Source organism: Rattus norvegicus, chromosome X, assembly GCF_036323735.1.
Source record: "Rattus norvegicus strain BN/NHsdMcwi chromosome X, GRCr8, whole genome shotgun sequence".
In the NCBI taxonomy this organism is placed as follows: Eukaryota; Metazoa; Chordata; class Mammalia; order Rodentia; family Muridae; genus Rattus; species Rattus norvegicus.
Window position 1 is genome coordinate 139694364 of NC_086039.1, and position 24224 is coordinate 139718587.

The window sequence follows — 24224 nt, forward strand, 5'->3', positions numbered from 1 at the left end:
CACAGTAGAACCAGTCAACTTCAGCTATCTAGACCCTGGATTCCTCTCCCTTCACCTACACTACTGCCAATTCTGAGGATGTGGTGGAAAGGAAGCACCTTGAGCATGGTCTCCAAAATTCACAGAAATAGCAATAATTTTAATAGAAGATTTTGTGTTGAGAATTGCTTCATAACAGGAAGATCAGTGACACTGTTCTCCAGAGTAGTTACCAATGTTCTTGTTTTCCTTTTTTCTCTTTTCTTTTCTTCTTTTCTTTTGTTTCTTTCTTCTTTCTTTCTTCTTTTTCTTTGCACAGGATCTCATTATATAGCCCTGACTGTCTCTAGGACTCACCATGTAGGTCTGGGTAGCCTTGAACTCACAGATTCACTTGACCCTGACCCCCAAGTGTGAGGATTAAAGGCCCACACCACCAAGCATTTTTTCACCATATATTTCAAATTCCATTAATGGATGCTTTTTGAGCTGGCATTCCCAGGACCACATAAGGAAGGAAAACCAAAAGTCTGGTTTTCCGACAACTCAAAGACACTAAGATTTAGCCTCTCCCTTATTTGACAAAAGAAGTAACTGAGGCGTAGTGTTTTGCTCAAGATCTAACAGCTAGTAAATGGCAAGACCATTCATTCGAAATTTGCATTTTCTAAATGCTGCAGCAGTTATAATATGCAATACAAATTATAGTTCAAGAAGAATCTATGAATATAGAAATTATCAAAAAAGCATGCTATCCTGAGGCTTAAAGGAGATTGTGTGTGTTTTTGACATTTATTTTATGTGTATAAGTACACTGTAGCTGTCTTCAGACACACCAAAAGAGGTCATCAGATCCCATTACAGATGTGGTTGCTGCGAATTGAACTCAGGACCTCTGAAAGAGCAGTCAGTGCTCTTAACCACTGAGCCATCTCTCCAGCCTGGAGATTGTGTTTTTAAATGTCATGCACAGTAGCTAAACCAAATCAGTGTGAAGATGATTTATCTACTACAGTTTTTCTTTGTATCAATGGCCATATATTTTAGCCAGACTTAGATGTAATGTTGCCATCTACATAGTGTTGCTATCAACATTTCTCACTTAATCCAGTCCACATACTTACTACCTAACGCCTAAATAGCATTTCGTTTGGTTAAATAGGTTATCTGCTTTTAGATTTTTTTTTTTTTTTTTTGCGCTGAGGACCGAACCCAGGGCCTTGCGCTTGCTAGGCAAGCGCTCTACCACTGAGCTAAATCCCCAACCCCTTTAGATTACTTTTGATGAACTTCAGGACTGGTTCTTTATTCCTTCTTCCAGGATTTCCATCATTAAAAACAGTGAACTTTGAATTGGCCTGGCAATTTTCCCACTCTCCTACCGTCTGTTTTATTTGAGATCGCTTCTTTAGAGTATGGTCTTGGGAAAAGGAGGCTGAGGGCGTGGAGGATGTGTATGAAGAGCTTTCAAACCAAATCACCCTCCATCAGTTTGTCATATCTGTGTGTCATATCTGTGTAGCAACAGGGATGGGGAGACTAGATCATTGGGGAGAAGGGGTGAATGCTATCTTTAGGCCTAGAAAGGAACTTGAGGGATCTCCGCTTATACTTTCTTCTCTCTAACCCTCCCACAGTGAGTATTTTGCTGGCCTTTTTTTTTTTAATTGATTTTTTTTAAAGATTTATTTATTTATTATATATAAGTACACTGTAGCTGTCTTCAGATACACCAGAAGAGGGCATCAGATCTCTTTACAGATGGTTGTGAGCCACCATGTGGTTGCTGGGAATTGAACTCATGACCTCTGGAAGAGCAGTCGGGTGCTCTTAACCGCTGAGCCATCTCTCCAGCCCTTTGCTGGCCTTTTTGTGACTTCCTCTTGTGTGTAGAATCAGAAACAACCTTGCTTCTGCAGAAGGGAATGGATACCAAAGCACTTGTGAAAGCCACAGTAGGAAGAGTGCTTTATAGAACCGGATGCTAGAGACTTGCTTACATCTTCAATTACATAAACTGGTGATTTAGGTTCCAAATATCAGCTGATAATTAAACTTCCCTGGCCCTCCTGTAGCCTTTTTGGCTTGGTTCTTTTGAAAGAGAGTCTTCCCATGTAACCCTGGTTGGCTTGGTACTCACTGTGTACTTTATACTCGCTCAAACTCATGGTAATCCTGTCTCAGCTCTGCCTCAGTGCTGGGATTCATGGTATGTGTTCATACCCATGGACTACACACCCCCTGCCCCCTTTTATGAGATTCTATCTGGATCCATGTACCCTGGGGTATAATCTTTGATCACTTACAAATCATTCATCATTTAATAAGTGATGTGTCTGAGAGTGTAGTCTATGACTTCTTGCTCCTCATAACAAACCTTAGGATGAATGCTTCATCCCATTTTTATGGAACAGGAAACAAACTGAGGCTTAGCACAATATTTAACTTAGACCAGCTAATTGGTAAAAGTGCCTGCCTTGCCAACCTTAAAATGAGTCCATTGTCTGGAATGCACAGTAGAAAAACAGAATAGACTCCTGAACATACTTCTCTGACCTCTATGCTGAAGCCATGACATTCCCCACCTGTGTGAGTGCACACATACATGCATGCCCTCCTGGGATATTACCAAATAAAAGAAAAATTAAAAGTGAGAAAGGAAGGAAATTGACATGCCTAGAGTCACATTGCTCAAATATGCCTTCTATGATACGAATTCAAATTTGCCTGATTCTAGAACATTTGTTCCCTCTGGTGTTTTTGTTTTTGTTTTTGTTTTTGTTTTTTGGGTCATAGCATCCTCCACATGTCGTTTAGTTTGGCTCCAAACTCTTAGGCTCACATGATCCTTCTGTCTCTGCCTCTTGGGGCATGGGATTGCACACATATGCCTGACTACTCATCATACTGTCTGCATAGTGTTTTAAGTATCAAATGAAATAGAAATAAAGACGCCAAGGTGCCTCATAAAGTGTAAACAAGCCGTGCCCAAAAATGGGTGGTCACTTTGTAAATGTAAGGTTCTACTAGCACTTGGCTTTACTTTAGCTGCACTGATTAGCAATTCTTTCTTTCAGAGTGGGTCTTCCTATATCTCCTTCGCTGGTCTGGAGCTGTTCTAAGCCACTTAGGTTCCAAACTCACAGACAGCTGCCTGTGTCTGCTTCCCAAATGCTGGGATTAAAGATATGTGCCATGATGCCTGTCCCAAACTTCAAGAAAAAAATGATTTTACATGCATGTGTGAGTGCTTGTAGGGATGTGTATCATGCACATACCTGGTGTCTGTAGAGGCCAGAAGAGGGTGTTGAGTCCCCTAGTCCTGGAGTCTTGGGCATTAGAGGATGCTGAGATCCAAACCCTTCTCATTTTAATATTAGCCAGTGTTCTTAACTACCGAGGCCTCTGTCCAGTCCCTAATTTAGCTACAGTGATTCTATAGGTTTCCATTAGCCACATAACTTGGCCTAATAGCCATGAGGTGGGATGGGCTTAGTGGTTTCTGTCCTGAAAAATATATTTTGAGGGGCATGGCCCTGGCGATCCGTCCTGCTAGAGGTTGTTATTTGCCAGAGTGTGCGCCTGTATGGTACTCACCAGTATTTTTACACAAGAATTTCTTATTCATATCTTTAAAGAGATTAGGTGTTGCAGATGTTGAATCCAAAAACTTTCAGGGAAAAGTCTCGTTTACCTCCTGTCTTTGTGAGTAACTGATGGAATAGGATAGGCTTGAAGAAGTCACTATCCTCTGTCCATTCTTCTCCTAAGGGAGAGAGCCAGGATTAGACAGACCCATGGAACCTTCATAACTCAAATCAGATACCCTTCACACTGGGAAAGGCCTTACGTAGGTTGACATTTTTTATTTCTTTAAATCATCACTATTTTTTTGAAAATGCATATCCTGTCCAATATTGTGGAGAGGAACCATATGGAGTATGTGGTATCAGGCTTTGTCACAGGAAATCAACCAAACGTCCTGGCATGGGACATACTTAACTGTGTGGATTGTCCCTTCCAGTGCAAGAAATGCCTACTTGTGTGTAACCTCTTCATGAGTACGATGTGTCTTGCTATCTCACTTAATTCTGATGGAAAGGGTAAGAGATGGAAAGGGTAAGGGACTGACATTGAAGGTAAGGAGACCTGAGCCATTAACTACATCAGGCGAGCCACTCCAACTTTCTTCCACCTATGCGGATTCATGAGATCACCCCCAGTGATTATTCTCAGTCTTTCCTAGCTTTATGCTTGATGCCCCTTTCTTTTTTTTCATAGGGAAGAAAAAAGGTTTATTTTAGCTCACAATTCCAGGTCACAGTCCATTGTACCATGAAAGTCAAGACAGTTGTAACTTGAACCAGGAGTACACACCATATTCAATCAAGAGCAGAGAGATATGAATACGTACATTATTACTAGTACTTAAATACCTTTCTCTATTCTTACACAGCGCAGAACACAGACCTAGGGAATGTTGTTGCCTATAGTGGCCATGTCTTTGAACATCAATTAATGAAATCAAGACACCTCTCCATAGGCATACCTACATACCTACTTCATCTAGATAGTTCCTTGTTGATACACTTCTCTATGATTGTGACAAGTTGACAATGGAAATGAATCATTACAGTTGAATCCAGAGGATCTGTTCCTTGTTGAACTACTGATACCTTTAGGATTTGAGCTGGCACACCATCCGTCTACATGGTGCCAGGAAGTTTATCAAGTTTGATGCCCCGTTCTGAGATCTGCAATTTGTTTGTGACTACTGTTCATTGGAGCCAAACACGTTTGGCTGTTCAGAAAATAAAACAGATACTTAAAACCTGAATGTGTGTAATAGAGGTCATCATAAAAATGCCCCTTCTCCCCCCAAAAAAGTATCAGGCTCTGCTCTTCAGTAAAGCTGAGTTTTGCTGCCACCTAGTGGGTAAAATGTAACATGGCATGCACACAAAGTCAAGCCCGGTAGACCCACAGAAAAACACCATCAGTCTGTTGAGAAGTTAACTTAGGGATTCCACTGGTATATTAGACATCAACTGTTACCTTATCTTCTTTAAATTAATTTTTGTTTTTTTCAAAACAGGGTTTCTTGAAGCCTGTGTGTTTCTCTGTAGAGCACTGGCTGTCTTGGAACTCACTCTGTAGACCAGGCTGGCTTTGAACCCAGAGAACCAGCTGTCTCTGCCTCCCAAGTGCTGACATTAAAGGCACGATCCACCAAACCGCTCTTTTTTAATTTTTTTAAAAAAGGATTTATCCATTTATTTATTTGTGCTTTAAGTGTGTGTGTGTGTGTGTGTGTGTGTGTGTGTGTGTCTGTGTGTGTGTCTGTGTCTGTGTCTGTGTGTGTGCCTAGTGCTGGCAGAGGTTGGAAGAGGGTATCTCATCTCCTAGAACTGAAGTTCTAGGCAGTTGTGAGCTACCTGATGTAGGTGCTGGGAACGAAGCTGGGTCCTGTGCCAAGAGCGGTAAGTGCTCTTAACTATTGAGCCATCCCTCCAGCGCTCCTTCATTATCTTCAAGCCAACATGTTTGTATTTGAGCATAATGGGTTGGGAGGAGACCTACTCTGGTCCCTGGTTAAGTAGTTAGCCTGCTTGACTTATAGATCTTATGCTCAGAGGCTGTCAGAGGAAGCTAGACTCCCAAGCATCCACTTATACTGTGTTCTTCCCGTGTCCTACCTAAATTCGTAGGACCTTAGAACATCTGAAAGGAGAGATCAGTCCTCGCTTTTAGAGCCCTGTAGTAGAAGCCGAAGAGGAAAACTGATTTGACCAAGGACACACATAGTTGATGTAGGAGAAGCAGGTCTGATTGAATGAGAGTGGATATCTGTCAAGGCACCTTTGGAAGAAAATAGAGCTCCTGGGTCTACTAGAGGTATTAATGCTGGGGATATACTTAAAGGAATCCAAGTCACTCTGGCTGGGAGGGATTCTGAGGAAACAGAAACTCAGAAAGTTTCAAGCATCAAGAGGTACTCTCTGCTAGGCTGGGATGGGGGGACATGGCGGGGATCTCTTGGTGGGACTTTCACCAAAACCTGGGCTGCAGGAAATGTCCCCACTGTAGTGGATGACAAACCTCATTAGACAGAAGTCCTATCATGGGCTTGTAGTGTGCCAGGCAGAGCCTTACCTTTGTTCCCACCATTAGGAAAGGCAATAGCAAGTGAAGCTACAGAGCAGAAGTCCCTGCAAGAATCTGTTAGGTGTTTGTTTTGCGGAGCCAGGGATTGGTTCTAGGATGCTGAGCATATTAGAGGAGAGCTGGGCTGCTGAACTGCATCGTCAACCCTTGCCCTCCCAACTCTTCCCACCATTTATGTTGTGATAGTGTCTCACTAAGTTACTCAGCCTGTCCCTGAACTCACTCTCGAGATCCAGCCTTTGAGTTTCTCCTACGTCAGCCTCCACAGACATTGCGATTATGGGTCTGTGTCACCAGGCCCAGCTTAGAATGCCTTTTCTTTCAAAAATAATAGCTTTTATTCTCCTTAAGTATGGCAAATTCGAATCCTCTTGTTGAAACAATTCACTTATGTCCAGGCTTTTGGTAGCCAGCAACCTTAATAACAATACCAGTAGTAATGACTGCTGATATTAACAAGGATAACCATTGTACCGTGTGTTTTATGGTCCCATTTTACAGTTGAATAAGCTGAGGCTCAGAGAGCAGTTTACTTAAAATCCCATAGCTTCTCCTGATGATTTGAGTTCCCAATCAGCCTTCTCCGATTCACTAATACCAGGAAAAAGGTGGCTAGCATGCACTTTAGCTCCCAAGGCGGATGGTCCTCTGCAGAGCTTCCTTTCCTGGCATACTTTGAGAAATAATCAATTGGCCTGTAGGGGGAGAGATTACCCCAGGAAAACATTTCACCGACTGCACAAACAATTGCTTGCTAGCTGTGGGTGGAGGAGACTGGTTGTAGGAAGACATATGACGGATGGGGAGAACACTGCAGTAGCTACCATTGTTTGAGATTTTCAGAGCAATTGCCTCTGTCCATTAACATGGACAACTGAAGAATTAATTGCAGCGAAGATGTTCAAACCTTTCTCTTTCACAGGCAAAAATCTAATCAGGAATAAACAAGTGTTTACAGAATTAGTCTCAGAAAGGAATCCACCTCCTACTAATGTTTGTTGTTAACTATTCCTTCTGTCTCCTCGAGTTAATGATTAGGTGAAGAGGATCATTGAGTACCCTTTTATACCCCCTCCAGCCAGCCATCACCTGTCTAGCACATATCTCTATATTCCTAGCAGAATATGTACCACAATAATCTCTCTCTTGCTCTACACCTCCTTTGACATTTGTTGGTAGCCTGGACAGGAGTATAGTTTAACATCAATTTATCATTTTATTTCTCTGTAGCTTTTTTAAAAGCAGAGAATAATAAACCAGGGACATTTAAAATATGTGAACAGGAAATAGGAAGAAAGAGGAAGTGAATTCAAAATCAAAATCTTTGCGTTCAGTGAGGGTCATCAAGGGAAACAGCCAATTGAGAAGAATTTGGAGTAAGGGCTCAGTAGTTAACAGCATTTGGTGTTCTTCCAGGGGACCTGGATTGGATTTCCAACATCCACGTAGCAGTTAACGAACTGTCTGTGGTTCCAGTTTCAAGGGATGTGATGTGCTCTTCTGACCTCTGTGGGCACACATGGGGTGCATATAACACATGCAGGCCAGACTCAGAGCACCAAGGTGAGTATAAGGATAACAAACAGAAGCTGCGGTTGTTTTCTAAAGTCAGCCTTGGATAGAAGACAGGAAGACCATGAGCTCCTTTCCAGGAGCCAGAGTAGGCCTCCTATGTCATGAGATTCCCTTGTGTTGTATATTGTCTGTTGTTGGCTATGTTCCAGGCAACTTTGTAAAGCAAAAGGAACTTTGTATTCACATCCTAGGCATCAAGAGTCGAATGTGTGCGTGTGTTTAAAGTGAAAAAGAAGTAAACATCAGAGACTTCATTACTGAGTGCCAAGGGAAGATCATAATGATAGTAAGAGTTCTCATTTCATTTTGTATGCATTAGATGTGCTTGCACATAATAATGATGTGTAGACCTGACTGGCCTTGAACTCACAGAGATCCACCTGCCTCTGCCTCCCAAGTGTTGGGACTAAAGTGTGTACTACCACCATCCTGCTTCCTCAATGACTTCTTATAGACCTCCTTCAATCTATCTACCTAGGATTGTTGAGATGGCTCAGTAATTAAGAGCACTTGTTTTAGAGGACCTAGGTTCAATTTTTAGTACACACACAGTGACTCAAACCCTTCTGTAGCCCTAGTTCCAGTGACTCCAATGTCCTCTTCTGACCACTTGAGACCCAAGGCATAATATATACTGTGCACATATGTATATGACAGAAAAACTCTTTCACCAAACTCAGGTTTTGACCAGGAACTTATGTCTACTCTTCACAAACCAAATTATTACATATTTCATCCCCACTTCCTTTGAAGATCTCATATACAATATATATATATATATATGTATATATATGTATGTATACACACACACACACACACATATATATATATATATAACAAGTAAATCTATCTATCTATGGTATACATTTTACTATAAAACATTCTAGTTAAGAACCTGTGTATATGTTGTGTGAATAGCACAAAGGAGCTAGTGCTGAATTTTTTCTTTCTTTCTTTTTTTTCTGGAGCTGAGGACCAAACCCAGAGCCTTGCAATTGCTAGGCAAGCGCTCTACCACTGAGCTAAATCCCCAACCCCACATGAATTTTTTATTGTTTTTTTTTCAGAATTAGGTCAGTTCCTCCTCTGAGATGTCAGTGGTCACTTCTGTGATATGGTATGTGAGTAGTTCCCCCCAAATATCTCCTTTCCCCCCCTTGCTCCACAGTGCTATGTCTCCAAGCTTGTAACTGCTACTTTAAATTGGAAGCAGGTAGCCTCTGTTGAAATTATGCACTAGGGGAAGAAGCAGGAGGGAATGATGTGAAATCCTGGGTAGGAGCACTTACCATATACCAAGTAGAGTGCTAGCAAACAGGCCGATGGAAAGGTTCTCAACCCTGTGAGTCATCAGAGAAATGCTGATTCAAGCCATACTAAGATGCCATTGTGTACCTATCTGGATGGCTTAACCAAAACCAAAAAGCTTTAGTATCCAAAGCTGAGCAGGATACAGAGAACGTGAACCTCTTATGTATTGCCAGTGGAATGTGTACTAATTTGGTCTGTGAAGAGAAGACTCAAGTTTATGATCTTAACATGAAGTTTGGTCAAAAAGGAGAGTATATCTGCTATGATTGTTATTTAAATGAAATATTGCTGGAGAAAAGGCTTCACTGTCTGTATACCATACTGCCTTTTAAAGTTGGGATGTTTCTATAAAGCTTCCCAGGATCAGTGGCTCTCGCAGAACCACTGATAAAGAGAGGCATGTCATCACAGGATTTAGTGTACCCTCCACAATCAATCAATATTGATTACTTCCCCTCATTAATGGTCTCTGCATTCATCAAGAATAGGGTACCTCCCTAGCTCTGTCCTTTCCCCAACAACTATAAATTACCATCAAGGTCCCTCTTATCTTTACCTGACTCCAATCACTTGCCTGGCTTAAGAGCTCCAAGCAGCTTACTGTACAGATGTTGCTATGACTATGTTTACCTGAGTATCTGTCAGGCTGGCTGATACAGGAAAATAAATCTATGCTGTCTCTTTTTTACTTCAGAAGGGGACGTGTCTGGACTTAATTGAAATAGAGATCATTGAAGAGTCTGAACAAACACACATGTATTGCACAGTAAGATGAAAAATAATCAAAAGTGTTGACCACTCTATGTAAGCAGGATTCTGTGATGTTATTGCTTGTCTGAATTGTTCACTGGGAAGCCATTTTTTTAAACTGGAAAATCCCAGTGTGTGTATAATCAATGCCATTGCCATCTGGCTGATTTCATTCTGGGTCGTTTGACCAAATGCCATCAACCCGAAGTATTTGCAACTGTGATAATTTCTAATTGTTCCAACCGAATTGATTGAACATTTTTTTCATCTATGGAAGTCAAATGGCTTTTGTATATGGTTTTAATAGGGAAGAATTTAGAAGACATTTCTGAAAAGGATTCAAATCCTCATTCATAAATAAAACAAATTTTTCTGGAGGCAAAGAAAGTATACTATGTCAGTTATTACATGTGTGACAGAATCGTTAAACACTGAAGATTATCTCCCCCCTTTTCCTGCAGTTTTTCATCTTGGGCGGGACTTTAGATCTTTATCCCTCTCCACCTATACTACTCCATGACTCTCAGCATCTTCCAGCATCTCTCTCTGCCTCCCGTCTCTGTCTTTCCATCTATCTATCCACCTTCCCACAGAACTCAGTGTTGGGTATTAAAGACTGCAGAAAGAAGTTCTGTATTTCTTGAACTTTTCATATAGTGGTTGGGGCCGGATGTGTCCTGTTCTGGTGGCCACCATTACCTCTCTAAGCCCCGTGGAGGACGAATGGGAAGCAAGCAAGCATAATAGCAAACAGAGGACAAAAGGAGCAAAGACTCAGGAGGTGGTCAGGAAACATTAGAATGAGCCAGTAATGGTCATAATGACTGCCATTTACCAAGTATTAGCCCCAGTGCTTGATACTTCCCTATGCCTTATTTCATTTCTTCCTCATGCTATGTCTGTGTGAGGGACATTATTTCCATTGATGCTGTGGAAACTACTGATGAGTTTGGTACAGAACTCGGCAATGTTCCCAAAGATACTCCAAAGCACTCAAACACTGGTGCTTTTTGTGTTCAGAGGCAGAACTCCTTTTCAGTGACTAACCTATTATCTGAAAAAAAGAGTCTAGAGTTGTACAGAGCCATCTATAAGAGCAGTACTGCACCAACTTCCTGGATGCACTTTGGTCTGTTCCTAAGGAGTTAGACAAAAGACATTTGTTTACTTATTGGGCAGGGGACCTGTGAGAGCAGGATCCAGGCAATCAATATTAGGTTTGGAAACAGGATGGGGCCAGGAAGGACTAGACTGATAATAACCAGAGACACTCATCACCAAGGACAGCTACAGGTTTGCTTCTTCTGTGGCTGGCCTTTTCATTAGCCAGTGGATCTCCCCACCCCCTCCAGTCAAGTAAGTCATTCTGCATCCCACCTGGAGACATGTGCTGCTGCTGCTGAGGTGGCAGGTGTGAATGGTGTCAAGTCGGGGTTCCAGTCTTCTAAGTAGCAGCCCAGTCCTTCAGCTCCAGTCTTGCCCAGCTCTGACTTCTAGAGTAGGACAAACAACGGTAGCATTTGAGAAAACAAGCAGTCTTCCGCAGTCATCTTGGCACTGGGTCACAGAATAAATCATCATAGATGGAATCAGTAACATCTGTTTTTCCTGATCCTTATTTAACTTCTCTGAACTAGGAAGCTCCTCTGTGTTTGTAACTGTTGTAAATGATGCAAAAGGAGAATTGGAGACAGAGACAGATAGGGAGAATAAGGAAGAATTAATTTACCACAGGGTGAAATGAAAATGTACCAAAGTGTAATGGAATTTCATTAACTTCGGAAATGATGATGAATGCTGTCCAAATAATTCCTACTAATGCATAATTCACAGCTGAAAATAGAGCCAAATTCTCCTAAAAAGCACATCCATTTATGCCCCCAAATTAATTTGGTATGTTATTCAGGATGGTTGACAGGATAAAAGATCTACTATGAAATATAATCATCTATTAGGCTTGGGAATCTATGAGTCTTTCTAGTTTAGTAGATGATGGCAGCTGGTAACAAGTGGAACCTTGAGAGGCAGACACCCACAGTCCTCATTCTCATAATGTGAATCTCCCCAAAGACATAATTTCAGACATAACCACACAGAAGTTTGGATGAGCTTTAACGTCTCCATAGCAACGGTGGCCCAATTCATATATATACCGAAAGCAAATTAAAGTCAGTTTCAAAAGATCCCAATGGGGCCAGGAAAAGGCCCGTGCATATTCTGATTGACACTGCCACCATTAATTAATATTATATGTTCATGAAATATGCAAATTATATAGGTAGCATATTATATATACATTTATATATATAATTATACCCAGAGATTTTTTTAACATCTTTATGATTTTTCACAATAAGTATCCTATTCCACAAACTCTCAGTGACATTTTGCACTTAATGTCTCAAGACTATGAGCTTTTAAATGGTTTCTTCCAAAAAAAACCCCTTATATGCTTTTTCTATACTCAGGAGAGTGGTAATGGGAGAGAAACCTTTTTACCTTTATATCTGACACAAAGCCCACCTGTGGTTGGCAGAGGGAGAAGACTATTCTTAGATAAGAGGCTACCCATTGGCTCAGATTCCATCAATGGGAATCTGTAGATTTACAGGCCTCTCAACACCATGTAAACATTATGGCTTTTCTAATCCATGGGTACCTTAGACACAGTATTGGCCAAATATGTTGGTAGTTTCCCCAGAGGTGGCTTTTGCAACCCAATGAACTCCCTCTTGTTGGAAGCACTATACTTAAGGGAAAACTGGTAAGGGGAGGGTTAAAGCATCCAGAGTTAACGGAGTATATGGTAAGAGGTACTGGGTTAGGAGTCAAATACAATGATGGTTTGATGATACTGGGACCTTAGGAAAATATGGTCAGTTTCCACCAATACTTCACAATGGAGATATCACAGCTTCTTCCTGCAAAATATCCATAAACTCAGAGAATAGTTTATGTAGGAGTATGAAGAAGAAAGTTAGATTTGGCCCAAGAGGAACCCTCACAGAGCCCTCTGGACACAGGAATCAAGGAGCATTCTGGGACAGGATACTTCCAGTTTCCGCCTGTGCCCGGAACTGACCCTGTGCCACAGCTCTCGGAACCCAGATCCCACTGGGAGAGAGCTGGATTCTCAGAAGTGCTGACACACCCAAGAGCACAGGTGAGACCACTATTCCTGCTCACATTACTGGCCCAAGAGGAACCCATCTGGAGCCCTCAAGACACAGGAACAGAGGAGAAGCCTGAGGGGACAGGATCCTTCCGGTTTCTGCCTGAACCCTGAGTTGACCCTGTTCCACAGCTCTCTGTACCCAGATCCCCCTGAGAAAGAGCTGGTCTTCCAGTAGTGCTGACACATAGTCTTACAGGGGAGTCAAGCCACTGTCAAAGACAGCAAAACTAGCTAACAGCAGAGATAAGCAGATGGCAGGAGGCAAAGGCAAGAACCTAAGCAACAGAAACCAATGCTACTTGGCATCATCAGAACTCAGTTACCCCAGCACAGCAAGCCCTGCATACCTCAACACATTGGAAAACCAATATTTTGATTTAAAATCACAACTCATGAAGATGTTAGAGGACTTTAAGAAGGACATAAATAACTACCTTAAAGAAATATAGGACAACACAGGCAAACAGGTAGCAACCCTTAAAGAGGAAACACAAAAATCAACCAGACAGGTGAAGGAATTGAACAAAACCATCCAGGATCAAAAAATGAAATAGAAACAATAAAGAAATGACAAAGGGAAACAATCCTTGAGAAAGAAAACCTAGGAAAGAGTTCAGGAGTCATAGACACAGACAGAATACAAGAGATAGAAGAGAGAATCTCAGGGGCAGAAGATACCATAGAAAACACTGACACAACCATCAAAGAAAATTCAAAACACAAAAAACTCCTAACCCAAAACACCCAGGAAATCCAGGACACAATGAAAATATCAAACCTAAGAATAACAGGTATAGAAGAGAGCGAAAATGCCCAACTTAAAGGGCCAGTAAATATTTCCAACAAAATGATAGAAGAAAACTTCCCTAACCTAAAGAAAGAGATGCCCATAAACATACAAGAAGCCTACAGAACCCCAAATAGATTGGGCCAGAAAAGAAATTCTTCCCATCACATAATAGTCGAAACACCAAATGCACAAAACAAGGTAAGGGAAAAAGTCAAGTAACATATAAAGGCAGACCTATCAGAATCACACCAGACTTCTCGCCAGAGACTATGAAAGTTAGAAGATCCTGGGCAGATGTCATAAAGACCTTAGGAGAAAACAAATGCCAGCCCAGGTTACTATATCCAACAAAACTCTTAATTACCATAGATGGAGAGACCAAGATATTCCATGACAAAATCAAATTTACACAATATCTTTCCACAAATCCAGCTCTACAAAGGAAAATAGGTGGAAAATTCCAACACAAGGAGGGAAACTACACCCTAGAAAAATCAAGAAAGTAATCTTCTTTCTACTAACCTGAAAGAAGATAGTCACACATACATAATATCACCTCTAATAACAAAAATAACAGGAAACAACAATCATTGGTTTCTAATATCTCTCAACATTAATGGACTCAATTACTCAGTAAAGAGTCATAGACTAACAGACTGTATACAAAAAGAGGACCCAGCACTTTTTCTGCATATAGGAAACACACCTCAGTGACAAAGACAGACACTACCTCAGAGTAAAAGGCTGGAAAACAATTTTCCAAGCAAATAGTCCCATGAAACAAGCTGGAATAGCCATTCTGATATGTAATAAAATCAAATTTCAACCAATAATTATGAAAAAATACAAGGAAGGACACTTCATATTCATCAAAGGAAAAATCCACCAAGATGAACTCTCAATCCCGAATATCTATGCTCCAAATGCTAGGGCACCTACATACATAAAAGAAACCTTACTAAAGCTCAAAGCATACATTGTAGCTCACACAATAATAGTGAGAAACTTCAACACTCCACTCTCGTCAATGGACAGATCATGAAAACAGAAACTAAACAGAGACACAGAGAAACTAACAGAAGTTATGAACCAAATGGATTTAACAGATATCTATAGAACATTTCATTCCAAAACAAAAGAATATTCCTTCTTCTCAGTGCCTCATGGTACCTTCTTCAGAACTGACCACATAATCAGTCACAAAACAGGCCTCAACAGATACAAGAAGATTGAAATAATCCCATGCATCCTATCAGATCACTACGGATGGAGGCTGATCTTCAATAACAAAAATGAAAGAAAGCCCACATACACATGGAAGCTGAACAATGCTCTACTCAATTATAACTTGGTCAAGGGAGAAAGAAAGAAAGAAATTAGAGACTTTTTAGAATTTAATGAAAATAAAGACACAACACACCCAAACTTACAGGACACAATGAAAGTAATGCTAAGAGGAAAACCTCATAGCTCTGAGTGCCTCCAAAAAGAAACTGAAGAGAGCATATACTAGAAGCTTGAAAGCACACCTAAAATCTCCAGAACAAAGAGAAGCAAAGACACCCAAGAGATGGCAGGAAATAATCAAGTTCATGCCTGAAATCAACCAAGTAGAAACAAAAAGGACTATACAAAGAATCAATAGAACCAAAAGCTGGTTCTTTGAGAAAATCACCACAATAGATAAACCCTAAGCCAGATTAACTAGAGAGAATAGAGAGTATCCAAATAATAAAATCAGAAATGAAAAGGGAGACATAACAGAATGTGAGGAATTCAAAAAATCATCAGGCCTACTACAGAAGTCTATACTCAAAAAACTGGAAAATCTGGATAAAATGGACAATTTTCTAGACAGATATCAGGTACCAAAGTTAAGTCAGAATCAGGTGAACCATCTAAACAGTCCCATAACTCCTAAAGAAATAGAAGCTGTCATAAAAAATCTCTCAACCAAAAAAAAAAAAAAAAAAAAAAAAAAAAAAGCTCAGAACCAGATGGGTGTAGTGGAGAATTCTATCAGACCTTCATAGAAGACCTAATGCCAATACTCTCCGAACTATTCCACAAAAGAGAAACAGAAGGAAAACTACCCAATTCATTCTATGAAGTCACAATTATGCTTATACTTAAACCACACAAAGACCCAACAAGGAAAGAAAACTTCAGACCAATTTCCCTTATGGATATTGATGCAAAATTATTCAATAAACTCTTGCAAACTGAATCCAAGAACATATCAGAATGATCATCCATCATGATCAAGTAGGCTTTATCACAGGAATGCAAAAAATGTTTCAACGTATGAAAATCCATCACCATAATACACTTTGTAAACAAACTCAAAGAAAAAAAACCACATGATAATCTCAGTAGTTGCTGAGAAAGCATTTGACAAAATTCAACATCCCTTCTTCATGTTAAAAGTCTTGGAAAGATCAAGAATTCAAGGCCCATACCTAAACAGAGTAAAAAGCCATATACAGCAAACCAGTAGCCAATATCAAACTAAATGGAAAGAAACTTGAAGCAATCACTGAAATCAGGGACAGACAAGGCTTCCAACTCTCTCCCTACTTATTCAATATAGTACTCTAATCCTAGTCAGAGCAATCAGACAACAAAAGGAGATCAAAGGGATACAGATGGGAAAGGAAGAAGTCAAAATATCACTATTTGCAAATGATATGATAGTGTACTTAAGTGATCCCAAAAGTTTCACTAGAGAACTACTAAACCTGATAAACACCTTCAGCAAAGTGGCTGGATATAAAATTAACTCAAACAATTCAGGAGCCTTACTCTATTCAAAGGATAAACAGGCTGAGAAAGAAAATAGGGAAATGATACCCTTCACAATAGTCCCAAATAACATAAAATACCTTGGTGTGACTCTAACCAAGCAAGTGAAAAATATGTATGACAAGAACTTCAAGTCTCTGAAGAAAGAAATTGAAGAAGATCTCAGAAGATGGAAAGATCTCTCATGCTCATGGATTGGCAGGATTAATATAGTAAAAATGGCCACATTGCCAAAAGCGATCTACAGATTCAATGCAATCCCCATCAAAATTCCAACTCAATTCTTCATAGAGTTAGAAAGAGCAATTTGCAAATTCATTGGAAATAACAAAACACCCAGGATAGCATGAAAACTATTCTCAACCATAAAAGAACTTCTGGGAGAATAACTTTCCCTGACCTCAAGCTCTATTATAGAGCAATGGTGATAAAAAACACTGTATGGTATTGGTACAGAGACAGACAGGTAGATAAATGGAATAGAATTGAAGACCCAGAAATGAACCCACACACCTATGGTCACTTGATCTTTGATAAAGGAGCTAAAACCATCCAGTGGAAAAAAGGTAGCATTTTCAACAAATGGTGCTGGTTCAACTGGAGGTCAGCATGTAGAAGAATGCAAATCGACCCATTTTTAGTGCCCTGGATCAAGCTCAAGTCCACATGGATCAAGGACCTCCACATAAAACCAGATACACTCAAACTAATAGAAGAAAAATGTCCAACACATGGGCATTTGGGAAAATTTCCTGAACAAAACACCCATGGCTTATGCACTGAGAACAATAATCGGCAAATGGGACTTTATAAAATTGCAAAACTTCTGTAAGGCAAAGGACACTTCATTTGAACAAAATGGCAAACAACAGATGGGAATGATCTTTACAAATCTTACATCCAATAGAAGGCTAATATCCAACATATACAAAGAACTCAAGAAGTTAGACTCTAGAGAATGAAATAAAAAATTAATTAAAGATGGGGTACAGGGCTAAACAAAGAATTCTCAACTGAAAAATATGGAATTGCTGAGAAACAACTAAAGAAATGTTCAATATCCTCAGTCCTTAGGAAAATGCAAATCAAAACAACACTGAGATTCTATCTCATACCAGTCAGAATGGCTAAGTTAAAAACATCAGGTGAATTAAAAAATGGGGTTCAGAGCTAAACAAAGAATTCACAGCTGAGGAATGCCGAATGGCCGAGAAACACCTAAAGAAATGTTCAACATCTTTAGTCATAAGGGAAATGCAAATCAAAACAACCCTGAGATTTCACCTCACACCAGTGTGAATGGCTAAGATCAAAAACTCAGGTGACAGCAGATGCTGGCAAGGATGCGGAGAAAGAGGAACACTCCTCCATTGTTAGTGGGGTTGCAGACTGGTACAACCATTCTGGAAATCAGTCTGGAGGTTCCTCAGAAAATTGGACATTCAACTGCCTGAGGATCCAGCTATACCTCTCTTGGGCATATACCCAAAAGATGCCCCAACATATAAAAAAGACACGTGCTCCACTATGTTCATAGCAGCCTTATTTATAATAGCCAGAAGCTGGAAAGAACCCAGATGCCCTTCAACAGAGGAATGGATACAGAAAATGTGGTACATCTACACAATGGAATATTACTCAGCTATCAAAAACAATGCCCTTATGAAATTCATAGGCAAATGGTTGGAACTCGAAAATATCATCCTGAGTAAGGTAACCCAGTCACAGAAAAACACACATGGTATGCACTCATTGATAAGTGGCTATTAGCCCAAGAGCTTGAATTACCCTAGATGCATAGAACACATGAAACTCAAGACGGAAGATCAAAATGTGAATGCTTCACTCCTTCTTTAAAAGGGGAACAAGAATACCCTTGGCAGGGAATAGAGAGGCAAAGATTAAAACAGAGACAGAAGGAACACCCATTCAGAGCCTGCCCCACATGTGGCCCATACATATACAGCCACCCAATTAGACAAGATGGATGAAGCAAAGAAGTGCAGGCAGACAGGAGCCGGATGTAGATCTCTCCTGAGAGACACAGCCAGAATACAGCAAATACAGAGGCGAATGCCAGCAGCAAACCACTAAACTGAGAACAGGACTCCCGTTGAAGGAAGAAGAGAAAGAACTGGAAGAGCTTGAAGGGGCTCGAGACCCCATATGTACAACAATGCCAAGCAACCAGAGCTTCCAGGGATTAAGCCACTACCTAAAGACTATACATGGACTGACCCTGGACTCTGACCTCATAGGTAGCAATGAATATCCTAGTAAGAGCACCAGTGGAAGGGGAAGCCCTTGTTCCTGCTAAGACTGAACCCCCAGTGAACTAGATTGTTGGGGGTAGGGCGGCAAGGGGGGGAGGATGGGGAGGGGAACACCCATAAAGAAGGGGAGGGGGGAGGGGGATGTTTGCCCGGAAACCGGGAAAGGGAATAACACTCGAAATGTATATAAGAAATGCTCAAGTTAATAAAAAAAAATCAGGTGACAGGTTATGCTGGATGTGGAGAAAGAGGACACTCCTCCATTGTTGGTGGGATTGCAAACTGGTACAACCACTCTAGAAATCAGTCTGGAGATTCCTCAGAAAATTGGACATAGTAGTTACTACCTGAGGACACAGTTCTACCTTTCCTGGGCTTATGCTCAAAAGATGTTCCAACATTTAACAAAGACACATGATCTGCTATGTTCATAGCAGTCTTATTTATAATAGCTAGAAGCTGGAAAGAACCCAGATCTCCCTCAAAAGAGGAATAGATACAGAAAATGTGGTACATTTACACAATGGAGTACTACTAAGCTATTAAAACTAAAGACTTCATAAAATTCTTAGGCAAATGGATGGAACTAGAAAATATCATCCTGAGTGAGGTAACTCAGTCACAAAAGAACACACATAGTGTGCACTCACTGATAAGTGGCTTTTAGTCCAAAAGCTTGGACTACCCAAGATACAATCCACAGACCACATAAAGCTCAAATAGAAGAATGACCAATGTGTGGATGCTTCAGTCCTTCTTAGAAGGGGGGACAGAAATATTCATAGGAGGAGATAAAGAGACAAAGTTTGGAGCAGAGACTGAAGGAAAGGCCATCCAGAGACTGCTGCACCTGAGGATTGAGCCCATATACAGCCACCAAACCCAAACAGTATTGATGAAGCCAAGAAGTGCATGCTGACAGGAGCCTGATATAGCTGTCTCCTGAGTGGCTCTGCCGGAGCATGACAAATACAGAGGTGAATGCTCACAGCCAACCATTGAACTGAGAACGGGGTCCCCAAATGCAGGAGTTGGAGAAAGGATTGAAGGAGTTGAAGGGGTTTGCAACCCCATAAGAACAACAATACCACCAATCAGAGCTCCCAGGGACTAAACCACCATCCAAAGCGTACACATGGACAGACCCATGGCTGCAGCTGCGTATGTAGCAGAGGATGGCCTTTTTGGGAACCAATGGGAGAAGAAGCCCTTGATTCTGCCAAGGCTGGACCCCATAGTGTAGGGGATTGTTAGGGCAGGGAGGCAGGACAGGGTCGGAGAAGAAGGGGGAGCGGGGATTACATAGGGGGTTTATGGATGGGAAACCGGGAAAGGGGATAACATTTGAAATGTAAATAAAAAAATATCCAAGAAAACATGAAAAAATAGAAAGTTAAATTTGACTTCTGAAACTATAATGACATTTTCCTAGCAGAAAACTGGGTAAAGGTAGGGAGGTATAATAATGTAGGGAACATTAGTTTTCCTTTTTCCTTTTTCTTTCAAGACAGGGTTTCTCTGAATACTCCTGGCATCCTATAACTCTTTCTGTAGATCAGGGTAGCTTCAAACTCATAAATCTGCCCACCTATGCCTTTTGAGTGTGAGAATTAAAGGCATGTGCCACCACGTCCAGCCACATTAGTTTTTTTCAAGTGGTTAGAGCCTGTGGTTTTTAAGTTTTGTGATGTTAAACTAGCATCCTGTTTCTGGCAACAGATTATGGCATCATGAACCAGTGCAAGCAGTGGGCCAGCTTCTACCTATGGGATAGCAAGACTAATGAGTGCATTATCAAAGCACCATGGATGCTCCCTCCTTGGGTCTTCAATGCTCTGAAAAATATTCCTGCAGAAATGTGAATAGCAATACATAGGTAATGTTTTTAAATAGTCTTAGTAATGGAAGAAGGAGCCTTCCGAATTCTATTCTTATAGAAGATAACCTGGGTGCAGGTATAAATCTCCTCAGAAGACAATACACACTAAAATCATTCTCATGACCATTCAGGGAACAAACACGTGAGACATTCTGGCATGAGTGTGAACACATCAGTGAGTCGTGCAATGGCCTTGCCTAATGGTAACAACAAAGAAAACATTTGCTCTCTTTTCTAATGGGAAAAGTTAGTGGAGAGTTCACTAGAACATCAAAGAGGCAACAGGGTTGCTATCTGGGGTGGGATATAGCTCAATGTCAGGACAGTTGTCTTGCATGCGAAAGACCTGTGCTAAGAGTAACATCAGATGCAATTTCTTAAATCCTTCATTAATTCTTGGGTATGTAGGATATGAATGCATAACTGTAATTTGGGAGAATCCATTTTTCCAAACTCAACTGGTAGACTTATTTTTTAAAATATTTTTAAAGATTTATTTATTTAATGTATATGAGTACACTGTAGCTGTTTCAGACACACTAGAAGAGGGTATCAGATCCTATTACAGATGGTTGTGAGCCACCATGTGGTTGCTGGGAATTGAACTCAGGACCTCCGAAAGAGCAATCAGTGCTCTTAACCGCTGAGCCATCTCTCCAGCCTACCTGCTAGTCTTAAATCTAGGAGTTCTAAATAGAGATTATTTTTAGGAAGGATGAGGTTTTCAAATAACATTTGATTATTCAGGCAATGACACATTTTATGATGTGGAATTCAGTAGTATTGAATTGACCTATTGATTACAATGACAAATAATGAAACAATTATGAAATAGGGCAGCCATTTGCCTAATTTTCTGCAGTAAGAAAGATTAAATGGAGACTTTATGATACCAAAAGAAGCTCCTTGCCCACTTCCTTATCATCTCATGCATCCTTGTATTGAAATTAATTGAAATTTGTAGTACCAACACGATCTCAATCTTATGGAAAGGATACATTTGAGTGTGGCAACATGTGGGGTCAACAAGACAGCCTTTGACCCACCTTCCACCACTGGGAAAGCATGGGGTGGGGCTGGAATGATATCTTTGTAGTTATAGCATTTACTGCTCTTGCAGAGGACCTGGGTTCAGTTCCTGGCACACACTTTGTGGCTAATAACCATTCTTCCATCCAGTTCAGAGGATTCACAAGCCCCTGGAATCCCTCCATGGATCTTCACAAGCATTCCTGCATGTGATGCACACATATACACACAGAAAAAAAATCTAGCATTTTTGTAAAAAGTCCATGATCTCTCACAGATTCCCAGCCACTGAGATGAACACACTGAAGCATTCTTAGGAATATTCATATTATTTATGGAAGTGATAGCATTTACACCACTCTAAATTATTTGTTTTAGTTGGATTCCCTGAAAGTTCAGATGCCATAGAGGCTAGGACTTTCTGGGAACTTCACTGCCACAAAGAGTGACATGGGCGGTCTTAGAAAATAAGATTACCTGCAAATCAAAACAACCCTGAGATTTCACCTCACACCAGTGAGAATGGCTAAGATCAAAAACTCAGGGGACAACAGATGCTGGCGAGGATGTGGAGAAAGAGGAACACTCCTCCATTGTTGGTGGGATTGCAAACTGGTACAACCATTCTGGAAATCAGTCTGGAGGATCCTCAGAAAATTGGACATTGAACTGCCTGAGGATCCAGCTATACCTCTCTTGGGCATATACCCAAAAGATGCCCCAACATATAAAAAAGACACGTGCTCCACTATGTTCATTGCAGCCTTATTTATAATAGCCAGAAGCTGGAAAGAACCCAGATGCCCTTCAACAGAGGAATGGATACAGAAAATGTGGTACATCTACACAATGGAATATTACTCAGCTATCAAAAACAACGACTTTATGAAATTCGTAGGCAAATGGCTGGAACTGGAAAATATCATCCTGAGTGAGCTAACCCAAACACAGAAAGACATACATGGTATGCACTCACTGATAAGTGGCTATTAGCCCAAATGCTTGAATTACCCTAAATGCCTAGAACAAATGAAACTCAAGACAGATGATCAAAATGTGAATGGTTCACTCCTTCTTTAAAAGGGGAACAAGAATACCCTTGGCAGGGAAGAGAGAGGCAAAGATTAAAACAGAGACTGAAGGAACACCCATTCAGAGTCTGCCCCACATGTGGCCCATGCATATACAGCCATCCAATTAGACAAGATGGATGAAGCAAAGAAGTGCAGACCGACAGGAGCCGGATGTAGATCGCTCCTGAGAGACACAGCCAGAATACAGCAAATACAGAGGCGAATGCCAGCAGCAAACCACTGAACTGAGAATAGGTCCCCCGTTGAAGGAATCAGAGAAAGAACTGGAAGAGCTTGAAGGGGCTCAAGACCCCTTATGAACAACAATGCCAAGCAACCAGAGCTTTCAGGGACTAAGCCACTACCTAAAGACTATACATGGACTGACCCTGGACTCTGACCTCATAGGTAGCAATGAATATCCTAGTAAGAGCACCAGTGGAAGGGGAAGCCCTGGGTCCTGCTAAGACTGAACCCCCAGTGAACTAGACTGTTGGGGGGAGGGGGACAATGGGGGGAGGGTGGGGAGGGGAACACCGATAAGAAAGGGGAGGGGGGAGGGGGATGTTTGCCCGGAAACTGGGAAAGGGAATAACACTCGAAATGTATATAAGAAATACTCAAGTTAATAAAAAAAAAAGAAAATAAGATTACCGTTATAGGTCTTAGTGGTAAACTATATGATATGAAGTGATAGAGTGGCAAAAGATTATATCACTTGCTGTCACTATGAAGAAAGGCAGCCATTGGCTCATGTTTCACCAATATAATATCTCCAGAAAGAGAATATGATGTCTCCCAGAGGAGGTAAAAGGGTCTTCCTTCCACGGATCCTCTTAGTCTCTGAAATATGCCTGTGCTGATATGTGACTACTAATGTATAGGTGAAGCTTCAAAATAGGATTCAATCTACAAGTGACGATAACCCTCTCAGTTGGGTCTTCCAGGATGAATTACTCTGTGACGGAGAGGAGGTCATGAAGGCAGCACTATTTGTCAGGACTATTTAGATCACTACTTGCAGTTCAAACCCATGATTTGAGTTTTGTGGTGAGAAGTGATCAAAATATGAGTCCAGGAGAGCCTTTGAGTAAGGAGGACATCTCCAAGCCATTTCCCTCAAATGAGTAACCTTAATGGTGAGATCATCAATGCCTCACACTGAGGCATCATGTTTTCTTCCTGCTGCTGGTGGTCTCTTCAGCCAGATAGAGAGCATCCTGTGCGTACATGAGAAGAGTAGTGTCAAGGATGACTAATGCCATCTTCAAATATATATATGGCAGAGGAGTGCATGAAAGGGATTAGAGGAAGGAGGGGGAAGAGAAGAAATGATGAAATTTAAATTGGAGATACACATATACACGCGCGCGCGCACACACACACACACACACACACACACACACACAACCATTAAATAGTA

The 24224-nt window shown here is 40.9% G+C and overlaps 1 protein-coding gene across 2 annotated transcripts in view; it reads right to left on the reverse strand.

Moving 5' to 3' along the window:
- The window catches only part of Map7d3 (MAP7 domain containing 3), a 66653-nt gene that overhangs the window by 37777 nt on the left and 4652 nt on the right, over nucleotides 1–24224 (reverse strand). For both annotated transcript variants that reach the window (XM_063280108.1, XM_063280106.1), the window contains exon 2: nucleotides 11158–11273. In XM_063280108.1, the coding sequence (XP_063136178.1) occupies nucleotides 11158–11167 (10 nt within the window). In that variant the 5' untranslated portion in view covers nucleotides 11168–11273. The remainder of the gene's footprint in view (nucleotides 1–11157; nucleotides 11274–24224) is intronic.